The following is a 22,031-nucleotide window of genomic DNA, read 5'->3' as shown; positions in this document are numbered from 1 at the left end:
ATTCTTCAAGAACTTTTATTATAATAGATATCTTCTCTTTTCACTGAAAATATTCTGTCAGATTTATTTTTATTTTATCACTTATAAAAGTCTTATCTTTATTAATTTTCATTCACTTAATCTTATACTGAAGTCTTATAATTTCAAGTCTTATATAAGTTTTCTTACTTACTAAGCTATTGTTATTTCAGTTATTTAAGCTCTCTATATTATCTGATATCTCACTGATATCTTTAACTAAGTCTTTATATTTATTAAACTTATTAAACTATTTCTCTGTAATGATTTTATTCAGCTTAAATATCTCAGAAACTGTCTTCTGATTTATTATTAATATTAATAGTAATCTATGATTTTATGTTTACTACTCTGATATTTTCTCATTTCTTCATCTTAAAGATATATATTCTTTTATTAAGTCAGACATCTTCTCAGATCTTAGATTAATTATGAGTTCAATTAATTAATAAATTATCTAGACATGCTTATAATAACATATGAAGATATCAATTTAGCACATTATTGTAGTTATTCATTGTTTGTGAAGGGCTTTATAATCTCTTGAAGAATAATGTTGTTGTGTTATGTGTGTAATCTATCTACGCGAGTTACACTAAATGAATAGGTTGGGGTGGCACGTGACTAGGGTAGGTGTAGTAATCACCAACATATTGTGTGAGGTCGGGGTCATGATTATGTAATGAGGTCAAGTGGCGCACTTAGCGAGGTCAAGTTTTCTGTATACACGCCCTGTGCTGTCTCAACATCATCTTGATATTCAGCGACATGTGTTATGATTGGTGACACATGACACGGGTGGTGTAATCACTGTAAATTAACCCTACCTTCTTCCCGTAAGGTATATTCACAAGTCATGTGACTCCAAGTTGATGTGATAAACTCACTGACCGATCAGAATGGGTCTTAGGTATGCAATTGAAAATATGGCAAGCCACACTACATTTTAAGTTTTTTATGTATTAATTAACGGAAAAGCAATTCCCAAGCTATTTCATATACTCCGTATAAATCAGTTGGTTGGTGTGAGTAGTAATTCGGCGATGTGATGTATAAGGAATGTATTTCTGCCTACGCAGCGTAAAGAAATTCGCTGGCGTTGCCCTGAGAATTCTGGTCCACCCTTTCCATGAGGCCATGCCTGGATCTTTGTAGCCGCTGGGGATTCACCAAAGAGAAGAGGCAAAGACGACGGTGTTTCGGCTTAGTGGGGGGGCAATTGGGTTAATAATGGGGCTCACCGCGATCCAATTCTAATTTGCCTTCAACGAACTACGGACCAGTTTTGAAAAGTAGTGGTTGTTGCCCTGCGAGGCTGCGAGCCCTGGAAACTGGCGGGTGACATATACTTTAAATGTGCACATTTGTATACTGGTAGACATCAGTCGTTTCTGGTTCCTCGAGCTGTCATTACACATCTCATGGGTTGTGGGAGAAAGTTTACTCCGTAGACGGACGGGATTGGAATATTAGTATTTTTGCTTAGAAAAAAAAAAAAAGCCTCATCGAATCACCTGCTACGGAGTACAGAGTACGGAGTACAGGCCAGCATGGCTGGCTTATGATGACGACTAACTCAAGATAATAGTGATGTAACTACCTTCCAGGTGCCCACCCACCAGCGCCAGTCTTTGAGTATTTTTTATGGGAGTGAAAAAAAAGAGACTGGCTCTCGGGCCCGAAAGTATCGGACCCAAACTTTTCAAAAAAAAATAAAATAAAATAAAGAAAACAAAAGGGCAAGCAAGCGAGTCAAAAAGAAAGGGTGACGAAAAAAGAGAACAGAAGACTCGTCATTGCGTGTTCTTGCCGGCAACAATCACCAATCAATGAAATCATCCGCCCAGGACTGGGCTGGTGACGGGTGACTTGTGAGTAAGACAAACCGAGACGCCAAACAGGGGGCAACCCCAATTTTTCGCTAGCCGGCGCGGCCGCGGCAAGCCTTTCCAGGGAACTGCGAAGTCTGATTCGCCGAACGCCCGTCTCCGGCGCGCTCTGATCTTCAACCTTCCTTTGCATAACATAACTCCCGCTCCACTGTTCCAGCCATCGCAATTGATAATTAAATAATACGACCACAGTTCATGCATGACCACTGAACAACACGCGTTGGGCCAAGGAGCTAACAAGTAGTTGCAGGCTGGGTACGGAGTACCATTGCATTAACAGGGGTTCCAACTGGCAAGTTGGCAAAAAGACTCAAGGTTGGATCCGCTCTGCCTTGCCTCCCAGATTCGAATCCAGATCCAGGGTTGGCTGGCAAGCCTTCTGGTTCTTTGTGTTTCTGTGTCTGCGAACTAGCTAGGTTCCGTGTGACGGCAAGAAGGAAGAGGAGGAGAGGGAGGGGGGGTTAGGGTTATGGGGGGGGACGAGAGAAAGGAGCGTGGGCGGGCACAGCGCCCAACCTGCATGCCTATATATTCTCCTGGACCCTCCCCTCCCTCTCTTGTCCAAATTTTTCTTGACTCTTCCTTCTTCCAGATCATCTATCATACTTAATAATATTTGCTCATCTTTTCGAAGAATATTTCTTCTGCCTCTCGTTTTTCAAAGGTCGCTCTAATCCATTTATTTATTTGGCCATAATTCCGACAACACAAACACAAACACACAAAGAAACTTGATTTCAAAATTTCAAAAATGCATCTCTCCGTTGTCGCCATTGCCGTTTCGGCTCTCGTCGTCTCCGTCCAGGCTGGAGTTGTAAGTACTCTTTTTTTTTGAGATGCCACAACAGTGCAAAGGGGTTCCGTGAAAAGCAGCAAGAAAGCTAACAACTTCTCTCTACACTGTAGCCTGCCGGATATCCCTCTCAGGAGCTTTCGTATTCCGCTGGACCTTCTCACCCTTCGGAGTCCTACCCACCGGAGCCCTCTTACCCGGCTGAGACCAAATACCCCGAGCCTACCAGCTCCGAGTATCCTACTTTAAGCTACCCGGCTAAGACCAAATACCCCGAGCCTACCAAGTCCGAGTATCCTACTTCAAGCTACCCGGCTGAAACCAAACACCCCGAGCCTATCAAGTCCGAGTATCCTACTGGAAGCGATGTTCCCACTTACCCCACTGGCGCTCCCCCATCCAGCGCCCTACCCACTGGCACTGGTGGCTACCCTTCAGTCCCATCCTTCCCCCCGGTTGAGGGCGCTGGATTCTCTGTCAGCGTTCCCTTCGGACTCGGTCTTGCTGCAGCTCTCTTCGCTGCTCTTCTGTAAATGGAGAACCTAATAAATAATGAGGAGTCTGCGTGCACGAAATCCATACCTTAATATTTCTTGTTCCCAGTTAAGCCGGCCTATTTGACAACCGGGTGGAAAAACTGACAGTCCTGTCTTTTTGTATTGGGCTTAGTTGGCGAACCTACTTTTTTAATTTCTACTTTTACGTTTACGTCTGTATAGCAAACACTTGGGAAGGAGAACAGGCCAGGGAATCCGGAAAGGCAATTCCTTAGCCGGGACAAGGCAGCGCAACAAATCAATGACTGTTTTTCCTTTCCTTACCACACTACAGTGTTAATTTTTAATTACATCCTGGTATCCATCAGGCGTTCTGTTGAGTTGGCCATGGTATTCGTTTTCATTTGGTGATTTCCTAAGTACGACTGACGTTTTTTTTTTTTTTTTCCTGATAGACTTGGTTTGTTATTAGTGTAAAATCAGACATGTTCACGATTCAACTCCTTACAATAATAACTTCGCTCTCAGAATATTAGCAGCGGTAGCCTCTGTTCGGCAAGTGGTTTCTAGACTTGGTAAATTTCTGTGAACCAGAGAAAGCGGTCAAAAGTACCACAGCATGCAGGAACAACAACTCGTTCAACGCCACCTGGTTAGCAATACGGAGTACAATAATAGCTATCCACTCTCCTCACCCAATCCTTCTCACTGAACGCGGTCTCATCAATCTGCAGATACTTTCTGCCACTATCCCAATCAGGGCTTGCCAGGTCACGAGTTGTTTTACCTGCGCCATGCCATATCGGGCCTAGCGTATCTCTCTCCCTTCTCTCAGCCGCATCGCTCCTCTCTTTTATCAGCGTCAAAACATCGCAGACCAAGGCTAACAGCCATAGAGTTGGGATTGATTATTTATGCTTATATTTTTTATTTTTTTTATTTTGTAATTCCTGGACACTTCATTTCCATCTGCTCTCCTCACCCACCTTGTCACAGTATGGTGCCCGCGTTCCTCAACCCTTCTCATATGAACTCTGCTATCTATAGGTAGCTTTTCTACGTAGTCGTGTTTACACTGGATAAATATAGGCTTATATAGAGCGCATTCAGCATGGTGAGTTCGCTCAACCAACAAACCCAGCCCATTGCTATATCACTCATAATCCCACATCAAAACAACAAAGCACTCGAAAAATAACGCATCTACAGGCCTCCAGCTTTCGAAGGCTGGCATCAGACCATGCCTCTCTCCATAGAGGCGGCCTACCACCCCACTACCTCTTCCCGCCTTCGAGCACTTCTTCATCATTTTCAGACGACCTCACTCAGCTCACCGTCCTGCTTACGGGGCCGCAGGGGACTCCCTACTCTCAGGGTCTTTGGCAATTACATCTGCGCATCCCTGAGGATTATCCCAAGAACCCTCCCAAAGTGGCATTTAAGACGCGCATATGGCATCCAAATGTCGATGAGTCAACCGGCGCGGTCTGTGTAGATACTCTAAAGAGAGATTGGGAGGCGAAGCTGACGTTGAGGGATGTTTTGATTGTATGTTTTTTTAACCCTCCACCTGCCGTTTCCTTTTTTTATATTTTTGTAGAAAAACGCGTTTGGGGAAACACATACCTTCTTCTGCACCGATCTGCTCACTCACAATTTATACCCCCACCGCAGACGATATCCTGTCTCCTGATACACCCCAATCCGGATTCCGCATTGAATTCTGCAGCTGGCAGCCTCCTCAGAGACGATTATGAAGCTTTCGCGCGTCAGGCAAAGCTGATGACCTCCATCCATGCGCCAATACCCAAGGACATTAAAGATGCTGTCATGGAGGCTAAGAGGAGGGGAGATGAAAGTGGCATAGTTATTACGGAAGACGAAGATCGCCTAGCAGCAGCAATCGGTTCACGCAAAACGGCCAGCACCTCGTCCGTGTCGACCGTGATCATGAAGAAGCCTGTTACACAGCGGAAACAAAGCAGCCTGCGGACAGAAAAGCTAGATATCAGGGTTAAACAGACTTGTCAGCATGGTTTACTGTCGTCATTGCAGTCGTCATCGTCGCCCTTCATGCAAGATCAACAACAACAACCTCACGAAGATGAATCAGATAACGAAGATACCGGGAGCCCGTCCAAGGAAAATGACCCTTCGCTATCACTTTCACTGGTAGCCATAAGCCCTTGTAGTTCGCGGAAAGGTGTCCTGGGGAAACGTCCACTTGCCGTCCTCGCGAGCCCGAGTGAACCTGAGTTTGTTCTGGTAAATTCCGGCGCCGCCGCCGATGATGATGATGATGATGATATGAACAACGCCCATTCCCGTTCAAATTCCAACGACGACGGCTTGACCCCTTCAGAGCGGAATATCGCGGCAAACGCCCTTGCGAGGGAACAACAAGAACAGCAGCAGCAGCAGATTCGGACACAGCAGCTGGAACTGCCACCCCGGAAGTCTCTCAAACTCTCAGTACTGAGTAGAGGTGTCAACGCTTCCGGTCGGATACGGGAGGATTACCGGGACCCAGTTTCGACCCTTGCGCATAACAACAACAGCAACAAAGAATCTCGTGGCAACGGCGGCAAGCAGGTTGACAGGGCCGGTTCTAGTCAAAGCTCAATACTTAGCCTGTCACCACCATCACCAACACCAACACCGCAACCACTCCTACAACCGCCGAACGAGAAACCCAGCGACGACGGCAAGGAGAATGAAGCATCTACGGCATCCACTATTATCATTCCTACCGCTGCTAGTACAACAACAACAACTACTACTACTCCTACTACTACTACTACTACTACTACCACCGCAAATAACAAATCACAGCAGCAAAATCAGAAGCAAAAGTTCCCCCCACCGCCACCGCCATTTCCATCGTCGATATCCGTACCCAAATCGTCGAATACGAATGGCAACAACAAAAGCAATAATAATATTAATAATATTAATAATAATATAACGGCACGGAGGGTTTCCTCCGCGCCCGCCAAAGCGAAGCCGCGGGTCGGGTTGAGGCGGTTGTAAAGGAGTTGTCAACAGCTTGTAGGCTGCAATTAATATTGTACGTGTACATGTACACATTCCAGCTCTGCCCAGACATGCAACATATATATGCAAAGGGACCCCTCCCACTCCTACCACCTCTATCACCACCAGCAAGCATCACGAGGCACGCGCCGACTCATTGTATTCATTGTATTTGGCTTTATTCTCGTTTCTGTCGGATTCTTTGGTTTTTTTTTTTTTTTTTTTTTTTTTTGCTCTTTTTGGCGGGGCGTCTGTCTGTCTAGTCTACCTTTGGTATTTGTTCTTCAAGGGAAGAGTGCCTCTTCTTTTGGGGAGTAAGTGGGTTGGGTCTCTTTCTCTTCTCTTGTCTTTTTGAGGCCGAGGCTGATGATTCTACTTTTTTGCGGATTAAGTGGTTATGTACTGTAGTTATGATACACATGATTATGATAGAAAACATGAATTGAATGAATGAATGCCAGCTCAATCTTTCTTGCAACCTGATGAGCTCTAACAAGTGAGTGTTATTATCGGGAGTGTCTCAAACACGGTCCAGAGAGAGCTTTATATAAATATAATCTATCTTTGATTAGTAGCACAACTTGTGCAAAGAGAATAATTTTAAAAATTAGAAAATAAAAATGTAAATATAAAACCAGCTCCTAACCTAGAAAAAGGAAGCACAAACGCTAAACTAAAAATGCAAGACACTGAAAACAGATAAGAGCATAACTTATAAGTCCTTCTTTTCTCAACTCATCTCAATCTGATATCCCTTTCACTTCCATTCGTTTCCCTCTTCAAACAACAAACTGTTCCGTTGCCTTCAGAGAGCATATGCTGGAACCAATCAATACAATCTTGTAAAAAGCAACAACCTCTTTCCCCTGTTTCAATCAATCTAGAAAAAGGGGACGTGATCCGAAAATAAACAATTTTTCTTCCTTTCTTTCTTCCCTTCTCGCCTGTGCTTTCCATTCCATAGCCACAACAGGCTAGAACCGCTGACATGAATATTTTTTTTAAAGCTCGTTTCAATACGATAAAAAATGAAAATGACCAGTCCAATATGATGCCTAGTAGCGGGGTGGATATTGAGGCACAATGACAACATAGACAGGTGAGAGTCCCTGTAATAGTCTAACGATCGAGTCGGGTAGGGTCCGATGGAAATGAATGTATAATCAAATGCTGACTAGGAACTAGAAAGGGGCGCGGGCAAGGAGTAACCGAACTGATAAGTCGCTAGAATCAATATATATATATATATATTCTTTTCCTTCTTCAATAACTGTGCTTCGACAAAGGAGTGACACTTCGCCACAGCGATAGGAGAGTGTCGGAATAAATGCATGGGAAGAGATGCATAAAAAATAGACGCGCACGACACGAATAGATAATCGATTTCGGAAGTAACAATAACAATGAGCTAAATAAGGATAGAATAAGTGGATGAGCGGATTGTAAAAAAATATAGTTTTATCGAACGTATCCTTAATTGTGTTGCCAATTTAAAGAGCGTACGGGTTTACGGAGCGAATAGTGAGACACCTATGCATTCGAGTTAGCAAGACAAATTTTTTTTTTATTTTTATTTAAGGGCCTGTATTGAAAACTTACGGTGGACTCTTGGTCAGATCTGTCTTCAGAATGATTGGCACCCTAGTCATCTCAGTGACATCCTGAATATATTCACCATCCTCCTCCCGCAGCTTGAAAAGCTTGAGATACTTTTCTTTATTGGTCAATTTGGTTTCGGGAGCTTCAACAGTGCTACTTGCGATCTTCGGATCTGAACGAGTGCGATGAGGGGTCTGCTGGACGTGGCCATTCCTTGTAGGAGATGGAGGCATGCTTTGAGTAGACCGATCCACTGGGGAGTTAAGCGAGACGCCTGCAGCCATCTCCGTGGCCTCGGAAATATCGTCGTCTTCATCCTCATCGTCGTCAAAGAGAGCGTCAACATCATCAGTTGAGATTGTACCGGTGTCCGTTTGTTTCCGCTGAGCTTCCTCTCGCTCGCGAGCTCGTTCCCTTGCAGCCTCCGCTTCACGAGCGGCGGCGGCAGCATTGGCAGCACGTGTACTCTGGGCAGCTTTGGGGCGCTCATCCTCAGGAATGTAAGCGGATGACGGGACACCTTTCTCCCAGTATAGCTCGAGAACCCGCTCCCCCTTACGGAACTCGGCCTTCTTTAATGGCAACTGATCACAGTGGACACGTTTCTCAAAGCCATATTCTGGAATGAGGACATCGAAAGCAGATTCGTAAACGCAGAGGACAATACCCTCGCTGATCAGGTCACCTCCAATCTCACTTCGTTTCTTGTCCATAACGCGGCAGGATTCGATGTGAACACTTTGCTCCTGAGCAGTCTGAGCAGAATCCTTCTTATTATTACATTGTTCAGCGGTTTTGGTAAGAATTTCGACGTCATCCGTACATTCAACATTGGAGAGTACTGCTTCTAGTTGTCGATGGACGATAATATCTGCGTAGCGCCTAGAGGGGTTGGTGAAGTGAGTGTATACAGGCAAGTTAAGAACGTAGTGCTGTCGCTGATCCTCTGTCACATTTCCTGCAACGTAATACTTCGCACGCTGCATCGCCTTCAGAAGCAGTGTTTCCATTCCCTGCGGAGATAATAGTTGTTAGCAGCTGAGATTTTCCCTGAGAGGATATATATATAAATATATCTGGGTATGTATGCATTAGGCTAAGAATTTTCAGATCATACCTTGCGAATATCAACGTCTTCTATTTGGAAGAGACTGGTCTGGAGTGTACCGCTACTAGTAGGATCGATGTCATAACCCAGTCTCGTCATCCGGTCAACGAAAGTCTTCAGCCGTCGGAAGTTAGGTGGTGCCTGGCGGCGAAGGAATGCTTTGTCCGGAAGAGCAGACAGGAGTTTCTTTGCGACAAAGGAATTCGCCTTGTGGCTTAATTCCTCAATGAGTTCGTGGGCCGGTGTGGTGTCGAAAATGTTCTGTTCGACTGGGACATTTTCATCGTCAAGCTGGTAGAGGAGTCGCAGAGCTGGTATATTGGAGGACCGATTGCCAGATCTCGCTCTTCTAAATTTAATGGCAATATCCTGAATATTGTCCCGCATTAGTTAGTAAAGGAAGTTTTGTCAGTCGGGTAACCCATATTTAACACTCACGTGTAAAGTCTTGATATCCTCCACAGTAGCCCCGTGGAGTTCAACATCAAAATTTCCGCTAAGGACGGCATCCACCTCGTCGTACGTGAGTTTCCCTGAACTCTTGATTACCCCCTTTCCAATCCACGGTTCTCCTTCCACGGAGCCGGTGGCGGAATTCACTTGGAAGACGACACTGACGGTTAATCTTTCTTCGCCAGGCAAAAGCGAACATATTTCAGTCGCCAAGCGAGGCGGGATCATGTTAACCACACGATTCATAAGGTATACTCCAGTACCACGCTTCTTAGCCTCTCTATCAACGAGCGAGTTACTCTTGATAAAATGAGCGACGTCTGCCACATGGATGCCAACTTCCACCTTCCCATCAGAGAGTGATTTGACGTGGATGGCGTCGTCCAATTCCTTGTAGCCGTTGGGATCGATAGTGAAAGTGGTTTCATCCCGGAAGTCCCTCCTATTAGCCAGCAAGGCTTCGCCTTCGTCCTTTACGGACCATTTCTCGAAGCCAACATTCTTCAACACAGCTTCAGAGAACTCATCAGAGGCGAAGTTGTTGTCTCTGAGTAAGGCATCCGTCTCCACCTTTAAGTTGCCCATGGCACCAAGTTGTTCAACGAGTGTTCCAAATGGATGAAGAGATGTGATGGGCCACCTCTTAATGCACGCAACAAATATGTTATTGGCGTAGTCAGCATGCTTTTCAACAAAGTCGCGGGGAGCTTGTTCGGTTGGAATCGCGATTAAAGGAACACGTTTGTCAGTGGGTTTGAACCACACAATCTTCGGCTTCTCCTGTTGACGGTCATGGTGATGACGAGAATGACCGCCCTCTCTTGCCTGTCGCTCTGCTTCCTGTTTCTCTTTGGTAGCCTGGCTGGAGGGCCGAAGAAGGCCGAGAGAGCCGGCAAACATCTGGCCAGCAACACGTTCGATCACAGCGACAACATGACCAGCATAGAGTGGCTTATGTTCATCGCTAATTTCATCTTCCTCCACGAGAAGGAGGCTCTGACCTTCAACTTCGACGTCATCATTCTTTTTCTGAGTGGGCCTTTGGCGGAGGCTGCCTCGTCGTCGAATACTTCCATCGGGCGCAATTTGTCCAGCATCGCCATTGGTAATAGAGTCAGATCGAGCGTTCTTATCCATCCCGGCGGTGCTACCGCTCCTGGTTTCCGTGATATCCTTGCGTTTTTTCTTCTCCTCCTTCTCTCGCTTCTGGCTCCATACTTCATCAACATCCAGCAGCTCAACAGCAACAAGATCACCCTCAAGGGCACGGTTTCTATCCTTGCTTCCACAAATGAAAATATCTGCATCAAGGTCAGGCGTAGTAACGTAAGCGTCGGATCTATTTTTCTTGTTGACTCTCAAAACACCGGCCACCAGTTGACCGTCGTTCAACAGAGCAGGCAGTGATGCCTGGGGCAAGTATGGGGTAAAAAGTGTTTTACGCTGTTGCTGCTGTTGCTGCTGCTGTTGCTGAGCAGACAGCTGGGGGGCAACATGCTGAGGTGTGGCTTGCAGACCTAGATTTTGAACATTCAGCTGACCGCTTGCTTGCATCGCTTGAAGCTGGGCAATTTGAAGAGGATTTAGATGCTGACCAGCAAACATTTGCGGGGGTGCCATGACAACTTGTCCCTGAGGGAGCTGGATGAGCTGGGGTTGACCTGTATACTGGAAGGAACCAAGTGATCCGACCGACTGGTTCACGGACCCACGTGTGCGATGACCTGGTTGAAAGTTGGCTCCACCTTGCTGTTGGCCAAAGCTTCCCATGGGAGCTCGTTGCTGGTCCTGCCCTTGATTCTGGTTTGTATTCTGTTGACGCCAGTTGCTATCGAAGTTTCGGGAGCCTGATCGACCATGCGATGGCTGGCTGGAGCGTCGAGAAGAATCCGGTGCTGGAGATCCCTCACTTGATTGTGGGAACTGGAACCCGCCAGCACCTCTGCCACCCGAAGTTCCACCACTGCGGCCGCTGCCCATGGCCAAGGACTGACTACGCGTATGGGGACCAGATCGAATGTTTCCAGCCCGTTGAACACCTAATCCTTGGGGAGGTTGAGGGGAGGACGAGGCAGGCTGGGAAGGCTTTTCAGTGGGAGAACCTTCACCTTGGTTGGACGTGCTAGAAGCACCCGAGGCACCTGGAATTGGGAATTGGAATCCAGATGTAGTCCTTTTTTGCTGGGCGAGTTCAGCTGCTTTTCTCGCTTCGGGGAGAGCCAGTGAATGACGGCGCTGATGGCCACCTCCAGGAGGAGCACCCCCACGACCACGAGATGGCTGGCCATTCTCACGATTCTGATTAGACGAACCCTGGCCCTGGCCTTGGCCTTGACCTTGACCTTGACCAAGGTTATAATCGTAATTAGAACCGGCTGCACCCGAAGAAGGCGCAGGTGGGGGTCCCATGCCAACGTTTGGAAGTGCAGACTGGTTACGCCGGTGGGAGGGCTGATTTTGGGTATTTAAGGGTACGCCCATATGTTGTGGCTGCTGTTGTTGAGATTGGGGAAACTGAAAATTATTATGGGTAACACCAGGAAGCCCCTGAGTTTGCATGGTTGGCGAGTAGGCAGCCACATGTTGGAGAGACTGTTGCGGTTGCAAAAGCCCCATGTTGACGTATTGCTGATGGGTGGCAGCAATTTGCTGCTGCTGCTGTTGGAGTAGTTCAATCTGTTGTTGTAAAGCTAGTTGTTCCACTGTGTATACACATAAGCAAATGAACATAGGGTCACTATCAGGAGAGAGGAAAAGATAAAATAAATCACAAAAAACATCTGAGACGTACTCATTAGGGAGTAAGCTCTGAGGGCTTCTCCGATGGGCAATGTGCAGGCGTCTACCGGCAGGGCCGGGGATGGACTGGCCTTGCTGATCCATGGTTGAGATTGATAAAGCACAAGGGCTTTAGATTATGTCGTACAGAATATTATATAGGAGTTAACTTCCGCGAGCGTGGGTGCTACGATGCGTCGGCAAGAAAAAGAATCGATGTGGATAAAGGGAGGCTAAACCACGGCTAATGACCAGAACTTGGGCTGCTAGCCAATGCTTAACGAGGCTTGGTGTGCAGCTTTTGAGGCGACGTGGCTGATCCAAGCTCCAGACGCAAAAGCAAGTCAGTTGAGGACAGAGGAATAAGATTGGGCCAATATTTTATAGCAGAGGAATGAGGAGGGGAATGAGATGAGATGGGAGGAGGAGAGAACAAATGGAGCTACAGGAGAACGTTTAGGGGAGAGATTGTGGTGGGGCGGGGAGTTAGCGTATTTTTCCGCAAGTTCACTTACAGAGAATATCAACTCAAGCGATGGAACGAAGCTTTTTGAGCAATGAGTATTTCGAAGCTGGCCCACCTGTAGACCAAAGGTTCACTAGAGGGAAGAGACAGTCTCGAAAATATGATAAATGGATAGGAGCAGGGTGGGGTGGCAAAAAAGTATTGCAGTTGTAGAAGTGGAAGTATCTCGTCTCTGTGGATAAAAAGGAGAGGCTCGAGAACCCAGCAGCGTAGTTGGGGAAATGTTTTTTAAACCAAATTATTATTTGTTGCTCTTGTTATTGTTATTGTTGTTTCTTGTGATTGTTTGTGTTTCCAGATTATAATTTTGTTTTTATTTATCGATTTCCAATCAGCCGAGAGGAGGAAGGAGGGGACGAGCACCTGGTGGCTAGAAGGAGAGACCGAGGAGAAGGGCGAATGGAGGCGTCAAGAAGACGACGAGAATGACGGCCGGGGAGACGGCGAGATGGTGATTACGCCGGCAGACCTAGGAGAGGTTGCTGCAGACAAGCAACGATAGGCGGAGAGGTATAGTTGAAAAGTTGCTCGAAGTTGACTGGAATTCGATGTAGAGAGGAATAACCCAAGGCCAGGAGCTGCAGAAACGAATTGACAACGGGCTGAGATTAGCAGATGACGGCTGGATTTGGATGCTACACAAGAAGAAGACGAGGCCAAGAGAAGGTACCAGTGGCGTCTTAATGGAAGAGTGAGGCAGAGAAACAACGGAGCAGCAATACACCAGCTTAAGAGGTGTGTGGGGAGGGGATAGATTTGGAGGGAGAGTTGCTGCTGGAGTTTCACCAGACAAACAAACAGAAGGAGAGGAGGACTAGAAGCCACAGCCCGGATAGCGGGGGATGGAGGGAGCGAAGGGAGACGAGGAAACAGCAGAAAGGAGCGGTGATAAAAATTATCTAGAGGATGAGGGAGGGACAGAGGGGGGGGGAGACGAGAAGCAGGAATGGCAGAGGAGAAGGAGAGGTTGAGGATATAGACGAGCAGAAGTAGAAGCAGAAGCAGAAGTAGAAGCAGAAGAAGCAGAAGAAGCAGAAGACGCAGAAGACGCAGAAGACGCAGAAGACGCAGAGTGAGACGGGGTGAAATGATGGCGGAGACCAGACGATGGGGCGAACGGACAGGGAAGAAGCCAGCCAACAGGGAAGTGACAGCAGCAGCACGCAGCCAAATAATGGCCCAAATGGTTGGCACTAGCCGGCAGACTAGCCGCCTGCAGACACAAACCAGCGAGCAAAAAGGAGGGGGGATAAATGAAAGCAAAAAAGCAGCCACACAATCCACAGTCCCAGCGCTAATTGGAGTGCGGATGCTTTTCACCAATGGTTTGGCGGGGTCAAGGAGCTAGACTGGGTCTGTCTTCTCTCCGGGTGTAGACGAGTACTCTGTATATGCAGATATGCAGAGGAGAGCGGGCAATAGGTAGGAAGCTTAAGCCTCAACCTTCTCATATATAAAATTTCCCACGACTCACCTGCTCTGGTATCGCTTATGCAAATATCACCCTAGTAGTCTGAGATGGGCGTTGAGGTATTCGTTTGTAGATCTTCCGTTGCCTCGTCCTTGATCCTTACTATTACTTATTACTTCTCAAAAGGGAGGGAAGGAGGGAGGGGGATAGGATGTGTTTTCGGGGTCGTGGTTGTTTAGTGGAGGTTTCATATATTGCAGCACTGGTCCGTTTGGAGACACCTGGCTTTTTTTCGAACCCAGTTTAGGGGCGGAGGGTGAGATGAAGGTGTTGAGAGATCGACGGAAACAAAGAGAGAGAGAGAGAGAGAGAGAGCTAGTAACAGTTATTGAATCGACGATGTGTGTTTCTTTTCCAAATAGCTACGAGGTTTGATAGGTGTAGGTTGGTGCACATGCTGCGAGAGAGCTGACAGGGGAGGTGGCGACTTGCCAGGGCATAAAAGCGACAGCTATAGGCCGGCGGGCAAAATGGGCGTGGAGGAGATGAATGGACGTGGGTTGGAAGTGATGAAAAGAAAGAGATTTCTGCTTTCAAGACGGCGTGTATGAGGAGAAGAAAAGGGAAGAGAAAAAAAAGATACGTATAAGAGCGGAAGGGGAAAGACAAGGAGGAAAGGAAAGAGACGGAGCTTGCTGCTAACGGTAAGCTTTGGAGCTCTGGAGCTCTCTGAGCTCTATATTTAATCCAACATAGCACAAAAACATACAATATTGAAATAAGAAGCCCTAACCAACACCAGCAGCGGAAAGTTTGCCGCTCTTCTGGCTTGCCAACTGCCATACTGCCATATCACCATTACCAGCATCACCACCCTTGTCGAGCTACCTACCTGGGTATGATGCACGTTACTCCCAGAAAAATTGTAACCGTAGAACTACGAAAACCTTCTTTGCTAAAGTTACCTACTTCAGCCGTCACTCCACTCTGGACGCTCCATGTAGCCGTTATATACCTAGACAACCCTCCTCGCTCTCCATCTGTCAACCAAGGGTCAGAAAGCCCCCAAGCTTTCCAGACCTTCCTTCACATTCCTGTGCCCATCTGGCGGTCCCCATTGAGAGTTTGGTTCCCAGAGTCGAACCCAGAACCTTGCTTTTCCCCGTTCCTTTGACTTTTTCATTTATTGTATATTGTATTATCCCCAGCAGGTCTATTATGTTATTTTCGGAATAACAGAAGTAATTTTCTGTTCAGTTGAATCTCCACGAGTACGTACCCATTTACCCGCCGCTTAAAAAATGACTAGTCCATCCATCCCATCTCATTAGCCACTTTTAACGCGCGTCTAGTTAACAAATCCGGTTTTCAGCCTCAGCTTCAAAAACGATCGATGACGGCGAGCGCTTTCGACCAACCGCTAAATTATCACAACAGCCAACCCTTTTCCAGGAATCCCAGCATCTTTACGAATATAACTCCTGCGGTGAGTACATACATTCGCGTAATAATAGCCGTTATTGCCAATTTTACATAGCATTGCAATTATCAAGGAGCTGGAGTTCCAGCGCGATATGGCAACGGCAACATCCCCCCACTACCGTCCATACTATACCATATAATCAGGCTCCCCCGTCTGAATCCCTCGTGCCAAGTGCCTCCGCCAACTACCGAAATCCCGTCTCACGTCTCCGTAACCAGGAATCGGTTTCCCAATACCGATTGCAACCGCTTGACTCTGAAAGCAGACTTCGCCTGCTCCGTCTGCCCGCGTGTTTGCTGTGGGCAACAACTCCCCGCATAGTGGGAGAGGTCGAAATCTTCCTGTGGGTTAGTGAGACAGAGAGTGGGTGGTCATTAATTGGTGACGGGCTAGGTAGGGTAGGGAGGAAGTCGAGTTTTATTTAATTGACGGATTTACTTTTAAAACGTTGGTTTGAGAGCGGACGCCCTATCCGTTTGCATCACCACCACGATCCCAGGCGCCCATTGGAAGCGAGGAAAGAGGCTATTTTCCTGCAAAAACAGAAGAAAACGAGTTTGCTCCCTGGATGGGAATAGGTTCTCCCGAATCCTATTGTAGTTTGAGGAGGGGAGTAAAGGCTTTGTTCAATATTCGAGGGGTACAGCTCAATTGGCAGCGTTCGGTTTTTACGACGGACTTTCTTTGTTCTGGCAACGACTCTCGAACAACACACGGCAGCGACGCTTACTCTTGCAATTTGTAACTTACAGATTTGATCATCTGTAGTAATAGCTTGTGCGGCATCAGATAGGGAAACACAATCATTTCCTCTTCCCCCCCGGGGCGACCTCATCATCCGGATATTTGTTCGCGTATATAACAACGTCACACTACTACCACTCCCTGCTCCACTACTCCTGTCACCATGGGTAGACCACAGCTTTATTCTCCCCGCCAACCGGATAGCCCCTCGAGGCAGCTTATACGAGAGCTTGCAAAAGACCTAGAGCAGGTCCGTCTACACAACAACGAGCTCAAGAAAGTACGGGCCTACGAGCGCAAATCCTTCTATGAAAAGCTAGACCGTCTAGATCGGGAGAAGGAAGAGGTACACAATGCAGCTCTGACAGCTGCAGCTGCCAAGCGTGATGCTCTTAGGCTTGAGGCTGAGGAGACTTTGCAACTCCATCTACGTGCAGAGCAGGAGGAAAGAAGACGGAAAGAGGAGCTGGAAAAGCAGAGGAGGGAGAAAATTGAGCGGGAAAAGGCGGAGAGGGAACGGTGGGAACGGGAGGAGGCTGTGCGGGTGGAAGCTTTGAAGAGAGCTGAGGAAGAGGAGAAGAGGAGGAAGGCTGAGGAGGCTGAAAAGGCGCTGACGGCTGCGAAGGAAGCAAAGGCTCAACAGGAACGGGAACGCGTGGTGCAGGAACAGAAGAAAAAGGAGGAAGCTGCGCAGGAGCTGGCCAGAACCAAGGCAGCAGAGAACAAACAGATACAGCAGCAGCAGCAGCAGGAGGAGGCAGATCAAGCGTCAGCTGCAACAAAAGCCCTGGGAGCCGCACACCGTACTCCCCAACAAATCGCGGAGCATCAACGATACCTAGAGCTGCATCAGCATCTCAAGAAGTTTCGACAGTACATGGTCGGTGAAACGAAGAAGAATCCAATTCTGAAACAGCATATGGGTGACATGCGCCGGACGATAAAGAAATGCGTTGGCCAGCTCGTCGTGGATGACAAGGTCGCAAACCGCACTCCTGTATGTTTTTTCCCCCGAACCCCCTAACCCCATTCCCCCCATCCTGCTCGATCTAGCCCAAGACTCGTCGTACCACACCATACGCATCACGTTTCATCTACGAGATCTTCTTTTTCCCTTATATTCTTCAACTGACGAACCCGCCCGCGACCACCCCCTCGGCTAAAATTAAAATCGCCAGACCAACGAAATAACCACAGTCCTCAAGAAAGCCCTAATCCTCACCGAACCCTCTGTCGACATACGCCAATTCCTCGCATTCCCCCCGCAACAACTCAACGCCGGCACCAACGAAGCCGAAACCAAAGCCCCCGCCCTCCTCCTCTACCTCCTCAACATCTTCTCAAAGGCCATAATTGCCCAACTCATCGCCGAAGCCGGCATAACGCCCAAATACGCCGAGCCCCTAGGGGTCCTCACCGCCCAAATCTTCTCCATGGAAGCCTTCACCTACAACGGCATCTCAATGATCGACCTCCTACTTGCAAAATACCATGCCATCTGCCCCGTCCTGTGGGGGTTCTATGGCAACGAGGCCACGAGCGATGGCAAACTGGCCGTCGGATGGTGGCGAGAGCGTGACGGTGAATCGCCCGGACGCTTCGTATCGCCGCAGACACACGAGGAGCGCATGATCGGCCTCGGTGCCGGGTTTGCGGCGATATCGCTCCGGAATTTCTCAAAGACGACGCGCAAGAACCCCGTGCCGAACACGCACTTTTGGTCCGCGTGTGCTAATATCTTGAATGTCCCGGCTGGTGAAGTGCAGGATACGCATTTGCTTGTGCTGAGTGCGCTGCTGAGGCATTCTGCGGTGAGGATTGTGGGGTTTTGGGGGGATTTGGGGCTTGCGTTGTTGCGGAGGGCTGTTGTGGAGTTTCCGGCTGGGTTGGGGGAGAGGAAAAAGGGGGCGGCGAGGGCAGGGGTGGAGATTTTGAGAGATCTTTTTGTTAGGGAGAGGTGTATTTTGCTTTAAGAGGGGGGCTTGCCAGATGGTAGCTTTCTTTCTTCTTCTTCTTTTTTCTTTTTTGGATCATGTTTACGAACTAGGAGTGGAGATAGCGAATGTGGTGGTGTTTTAATGTCGTGTTTAGCGGACGGGTATTCCATCTATTTTATCTCCTTTCCCATAGAGCCAGAAGAAGCTCATCGGGATGTGATTTGTTACAGGACTACTGGATGATTTCCGCACCCCATATTTTTCCCTCATCATTATGTGTTAGATAGCTTAGCACAAACCTTGATAGTTAACGGAGGTCCGTAGGAGAGCAAGCGATATCACACCTGGACAACATCTACCTGTACATCCACGGAGTACTGTGCATGTACCAATGCTAATCGGATCCAGTGCCAGATAGCAGCGTTAACTGCTGTATCTAGACACCCGTATTGGGCATGTCCGTTACTTGGAAGCAACCGGTCTCATGGATACCATAGCCTATGTAGACTCTCAGTTCAAAGATAAAAACTATAAGATAAAAACAAAAAGGCAAAATTAAAATTAAAATTATATGGCAATAAAAGCTAAAAAGATCCAACCGGTTACTTTTAAGCTTTCTGACGATTTCCACCTACTAGTTAATCAAATTCAGCAATTGTTGGTGGGAATAGATGAAAGTTAAAGGCGTATCTTATAGTTTCTATCTCGAAAGGGAAAATGCTCGAAGAGCAGTAGTTTGAGAGAGATCAGATCTAGTAATGTGAGCAATAAGGGAAATATAAGAAAGATACTTGGTGTACGGAATCACTTCATATGCATGAAGAGAAGGGTATCATATCCTCTGCATTATGAAGTGTAGAAGACTAACTACTAGAAATTAGTAGTACATTCTCGTTGACAACACTCAAGAGAAAGAGGTCATCATGAAGTTATGCAGAGATTTAGGCTGTGCTGAACTCCCCTTACAATGTTTTCAATTGGTCACTTGTTTTTTCAAACATAACCAAGCTCATTCACAATATTTACATGAGGGACCATGAGCCGTAGAAGACTCAAGTATAACTACTATTGTTCTCAAGCATCAAGGAAGTCATGTCCAATAACCATTTGGCTGCTTTCTTTATCTAGCTACACCACACACATTCATGGGAGAGACCTGACCAAACATCCAGACGTTGTGCTTCAAATCGCAACCCACAGAGCTATGTGACACAGAGACTCAGCTTTCGATATGTGTTCTGAACCAATTGCTTCTCTGAGTAGGGAATCCCTTGAGCTGTCCACAACAGCGGTTATCTAAATGCGATTTTGCGGGTGAATGGAATCGACGCAAATCTAGCCCGAACTTCTTAGCTCGAAAAGATGTAACTATTGTATGTACTGTACATCGACAACACGAACATTTTCGACGAAACATTATGGCTTATCTGTCCAAAATGGCAGAATCAAGAAACAACGATCTCAGCGCCGCCACGAGAATTTTTACACCTGGTGGTATTTATCATGACCGCAGAAGTAAATACTAGAGTCCAGCAGGAAAAAATAACAAAGCACACCACTGGACCGAACTTCATTCGCCTAATTAAAGGAATTCCACGATGACAATGTGTTGCAATGACGATCCTTGCATCCCTCACACAGATCATTGTGGTGAGGACCGTTTTTTTCAAACGAATAAGGAGGAGGGGCACCCATAAAAATACCATCCCATTTCTTGATACGATACGCCACTCTTTCTGCATAGGACTCGTCAAGAACAGGTCTGCTGAGAGAATCGCAGCGCCGACAGCGTTGATGATATACCCTCGCATTGTATTTGTTCCCAGGGTACTTGCGTATGGTGATGGCTATTTGTCTACTTGACCACCCGTCCGTGCCGCACGAGTCATTGTGGCAGGTGAATCGGCCCATGATATTTGTGTCGTGCTCTCTGATGCAGCCTTCGGCGTTGTCATCGTTGTGGAAGTCGAAATGGAGGTACTCCTCTTCCAGCAAGCTTGATACATGCTCGTGGTGCGTTGGATACATGGACCATCTTTGTTGTACGAGTGAGCATCAGCTGGGGGGTTTTGGATACGCTGCTTTTGAGCTGCTTTATTTTTGAACGATTTGTTGTTGCCCTTCGGATTGTGAGCTGGGGCATCCCGAATATGCTGTGCCAGGGCGTTTTCGCTGTAGAATGATCGGTTGCAGCTGTTGCAATCATACTTCAGAGGATGACAGTCTTCGATGTGCTGTTCAAGGCCATTCTCAGTTTTGAATGCTCGGCTGCAGGTGTTGCAGGTGTATCTCAGAGGATGAGAGTCTCGGATGTGCTGTCCAAGGGCATTTTGACTGGAGAATGATCGGCTGCAGCTGCTACAGTCGTACTTCAGAGCATGGGCTGGGGAGTATTTAATATGCTTCTCGAGAGCCGTTTCATTCTTAAATCGCCGGTTGCACGGGATGCACTCCATGGCTGCCGGAATACGAATAACGGGACAGAATGAACATAAAAAGTCTCTGATAACCTCGAGCTTAGCCCTCCACTAATAAAATGTCTTCCTCCCTTGTTTGTGAGCTAGGGAACGGTCGGGTCTTGTTGTTGCACCTATATATGGCATGTCAAATGTTAACAAACTGCATGATCTGGATCGAAGAACGTGTTCTTCATATCTCCGCTGAACGTTGCCGAATATTACTGGAATGGCTTACCATGTAATGAACGCCACTGTTGCAATGCGTCTGGTCTTCGGTTAAGTCTCTGTTGATTCACAGTGACGTCTCCATGATGTGTCCTTCATAACCCTCACACCCTTCAAATTCCTGACCCAGGCAACGACGGGGGAACGAAATAAAAGAAAGAAAAAGAAAGGAAAAGAAATGGAAAAGAAATGGACGGACATGGAAAGGAAATGGAAAAAAATGTGTTACTCTCCTCCCCGTACCCTTCTAAACTAACCCAGAAGAAACCACCCCTCATCAAACACCGGACATTTCCATGTTGGTGTATGTACCATGCCCTGCCCGCTGCATGGCGTAGAAATAAGTGTAGAGCAATTTCTACGGATAAATTCCAACGCAAAGACGCGGCAAGCATCATGCGTCCAACAGATTCAGAAATTATCAGGCTACTTAGTGCTCTGGACCGAGCGTCTGTGCATGATGTGTGATTCCCTGATGGGTGCCGGGAAAGAGCCGTGCAGCAGAGGCGGGGATTTCAGCTGGGTGGCTGAATGTATGATAGCGATTTGCTCATAGCGAGGATGGGGATGTGGGAATTGAGGCCGAGAATGCCCTTCTATCTATATACATGGTTCCAATGAACTAACTTATCTTGCAATCATAAAAATCTGGATCTAGCATTTCACTACACTGAACCAATCATGGCTTTGCATGATTTCCTTGCTGTCTCCGGCTGGAAGACCTTAACGGTAAACAGGGAAGTTGATGAGTTGAAACACGCATAGAAAGATGCCGTCAGAGGCTGGAGCAACTTCAACCGCCGTCGAAGTCAGTGAAATCCTGGAAGCCAGGAGATGGAAGAGAAGAATGTTGAATGTTTTAGTTTAAGCATTTGATATCGGCGGCTATAACTAACTTAGCCGGCCACGACTAGCGCCGTTAGCCCTAATTAACCATGTGCCCTCCCACTTGTCTGTGGGAGGCCTCTTCAGATTAATCAGTTTCTGAACAGAGAAGGTAGAATAATAAAAATTATCACATAATTTACTGAGGCAATAAATTGAGCTTCAATTTTGCAATGATATTTCGTTGAAC

General features: G+C 47.1%; 5 protein-coding genes across 6 annotated transcripts; 3 read left to right on the top strand and 2 right to left on the bottom strand.

Annotated features, from left to right (window-relative positions):
* The first annotated feature begins 1,954 nt into the window (after positions 1-1,954).
* On the top strand, positions 1,955-3,776 carry BDBG_03593 (uncharacterized protein). The gene is made up of 2 exons (XM_002626383.2): positions 1,955-2,724; positions 2,817-3,776. The coding sequence occupies exons 1-2, from the start codon at positions 2,662-2,664 to the stop codon at positions 3,234-3,236; spliced, it is 483 nt and encodes a 160-aa protein (XP_002626429.1). The 5' UTR covers positions 1,955-2,661; the 3' UTR covers positions 3,237-3,776.
* Positions 3,777-3,903: 127 nt separating this feature from the next.
* BDBG_03592 (ubiquitin conjugating enzyme E2) lies at positions 3,904-6,446 on the top strand. Its single transcript, XM_031721315.1, has 3 exons — positions 3,904-4,314; positions 4,410-4,748; positions 4,875-6,446. The coding sequence occupies exons 1-3, from the start codon at positions 4,312-4,314 to the stop codon at positions 6,228-6,230; spliced, it is 1,698 nt and encodes a 565-aa protein (XP_031577826.1). The 5' UTR covers positions 3,904-4,311; the 3' UTR covers positions 6,231-6,446.
* BDBG_03591 lies at positions 6,338-15,315 on the bottom strand. 2 transcript variants are annotated; one of them, XM_031721313.1, is made up of 7 exons: positions 14,172-15,315; positions 12,687-13,275; positions 12,185-12,496; positions 9,379-12,095; positions 8,950-9,309; positions 7,833-8,845; positions 6,338-7,763 (listed from the first exon to the last, which is right to left on the bottom strand). In XM_031721313.1, exons 3-7 carry the CDS (start codon positions 12,186-12,188, stop codon positions 7,724-7,726), a joined length of 4,134 nt encoding a protein of 1,377 aa, XP_031577824.1. In that variant the 5' UTR covers positions 12,189-12,496; positions 12,687-13,275; positions 14,172-15,315; the 3' UTR covers positions 6,338-7,723. The 2 variants fall into 2 exon arrangements, with proteins under 2 accessions (XP_031577824.1, XP_031577825.1); XM_031721314.1 differs by lacking the exon at positions 14,172-15,315 and having other exon boundaries at positions 6,615-7,763; positions 12,185-12,486; positions 12,687-13,761.
* On the top strand, positions 14,127-19,186 carry BDBG_03589 (RNA export mediator Gle1). The gene is made up of 3 exons (XM_002626379.2): positions 14,127-15,379; positions 15,481-17,332; positions 17,514-19,186. Exons 2-3 carry the CDS (start codon positions 16,499-16,501, stop codon positions 18,306-18,308), a joined length of 1,629 nt encoding a protein of 542 aa, XP_002626425.1. The 5' UTR covers positions 14,127-15,379; positions 15,481-16,498; the 3' UTR covers positions 18,309-19,186.
* On the bottom strand, positions 18,898-21,797 carry BDBG_03588 (uncharacterized protein). Its single transcript, XM_002626378.2, has 2 exons — positions 20,967-21,797; positions 18,898-20,862 (listed from the first exon to the last, which is right to left on the bottom strand). The coding sequence occupies exon 2, from the start codon at positions 20,726-20,728 to the stop codon at positions 20,120-20,122; it is 609 nt and encodes a 202-aa protein (XP_002626424.1). The 5' UTR covers positions 20,729-20,862; positions 20,967-21,797; the 3' UTR covers positions 18,898-20,119.
* Between the last annotated feature and the right edge of the window lie 234 nt (positions 21,798-22,031).

This window comes from Blastomyces gilchristii (assembly GCF_000003855.2).
Source record: "Blastomyces gilchristii SLH14081 genomic scaffold supercont1.5, whole genome shotgun sequence".
In the NCBI taxonomy this organism is placed as follows: Eukaryota; Fungi; Ascomycota; class Eurotiomycetes; order Onygenales; family Ajellomycetaceae; genus Blastomyces; species Blastomyces gilchristii.
The sequence above is the reverse complement of the archived record's forward strand: the minus strand, read 5'-3'. Positions and strand labels throughout refer to the sequence as shown.

Coding starts and splice junctions, on each gene's coding strand:
- BDBG_03593 (XM_002626383.2), top strand. CDS start 2,662: ATGCATCTCTCCGTTGTCGCCATTGCCGTTTCGGCTCTCGTCGTCTCC. Junction 2,725..2,816: donor TCTCCGTCCAGGCTGGAGTT/GTAAGTACTCTT, acceptor TCTACACTGTAG/CCTGCCGGATATCCCTCTCA.
- BDBG_03592 (XM_031721315.1), top strand. Junction 4,749..4,874: donor CGTTGAGGGATGTTTTGATT/GTATGTTTTTTT, acceptor CCCCCACCGCAG/ACGATATCCTGTCTCCTGAT.
- BDBG_03591 (XM_031721313.1), bottom strand. Junction 9,310..9,378: donor AGGATATCAAGACTTTACAC/GTGAGTGTTAAA, acceptor GACAATATTCAG/GATATTGCCATTAAATTTAG. Junction 7,764..7,832: donor GATCTGACCAAGAGTCCACC/GTAAGTTTTCAA, acceptor TCGAATGCATAG/GTGTCTCACTATTCGCTCCG.
- BDBG_03589 (XM_002626379.2), top strand. CDS start 16,499: ATGGGTAGACCACAGCTTTATTCTCCCCGCCAACCGGATAGCCCCTCG. Junction 17,333..17,513: donor AGGTCGCAAACCGCACTCCT/GTATGTTTTTTC, acceptor TAAAATCGCCAG/ACCAACGAAATAACCACAGT.
- BDBG_03588 (XM_002626378.2), bottom strand. CDS start 20,728: ATGGAGTGCATCCCGTGCAACCGGCGATTTAAGAATGAAACGGCTCTC.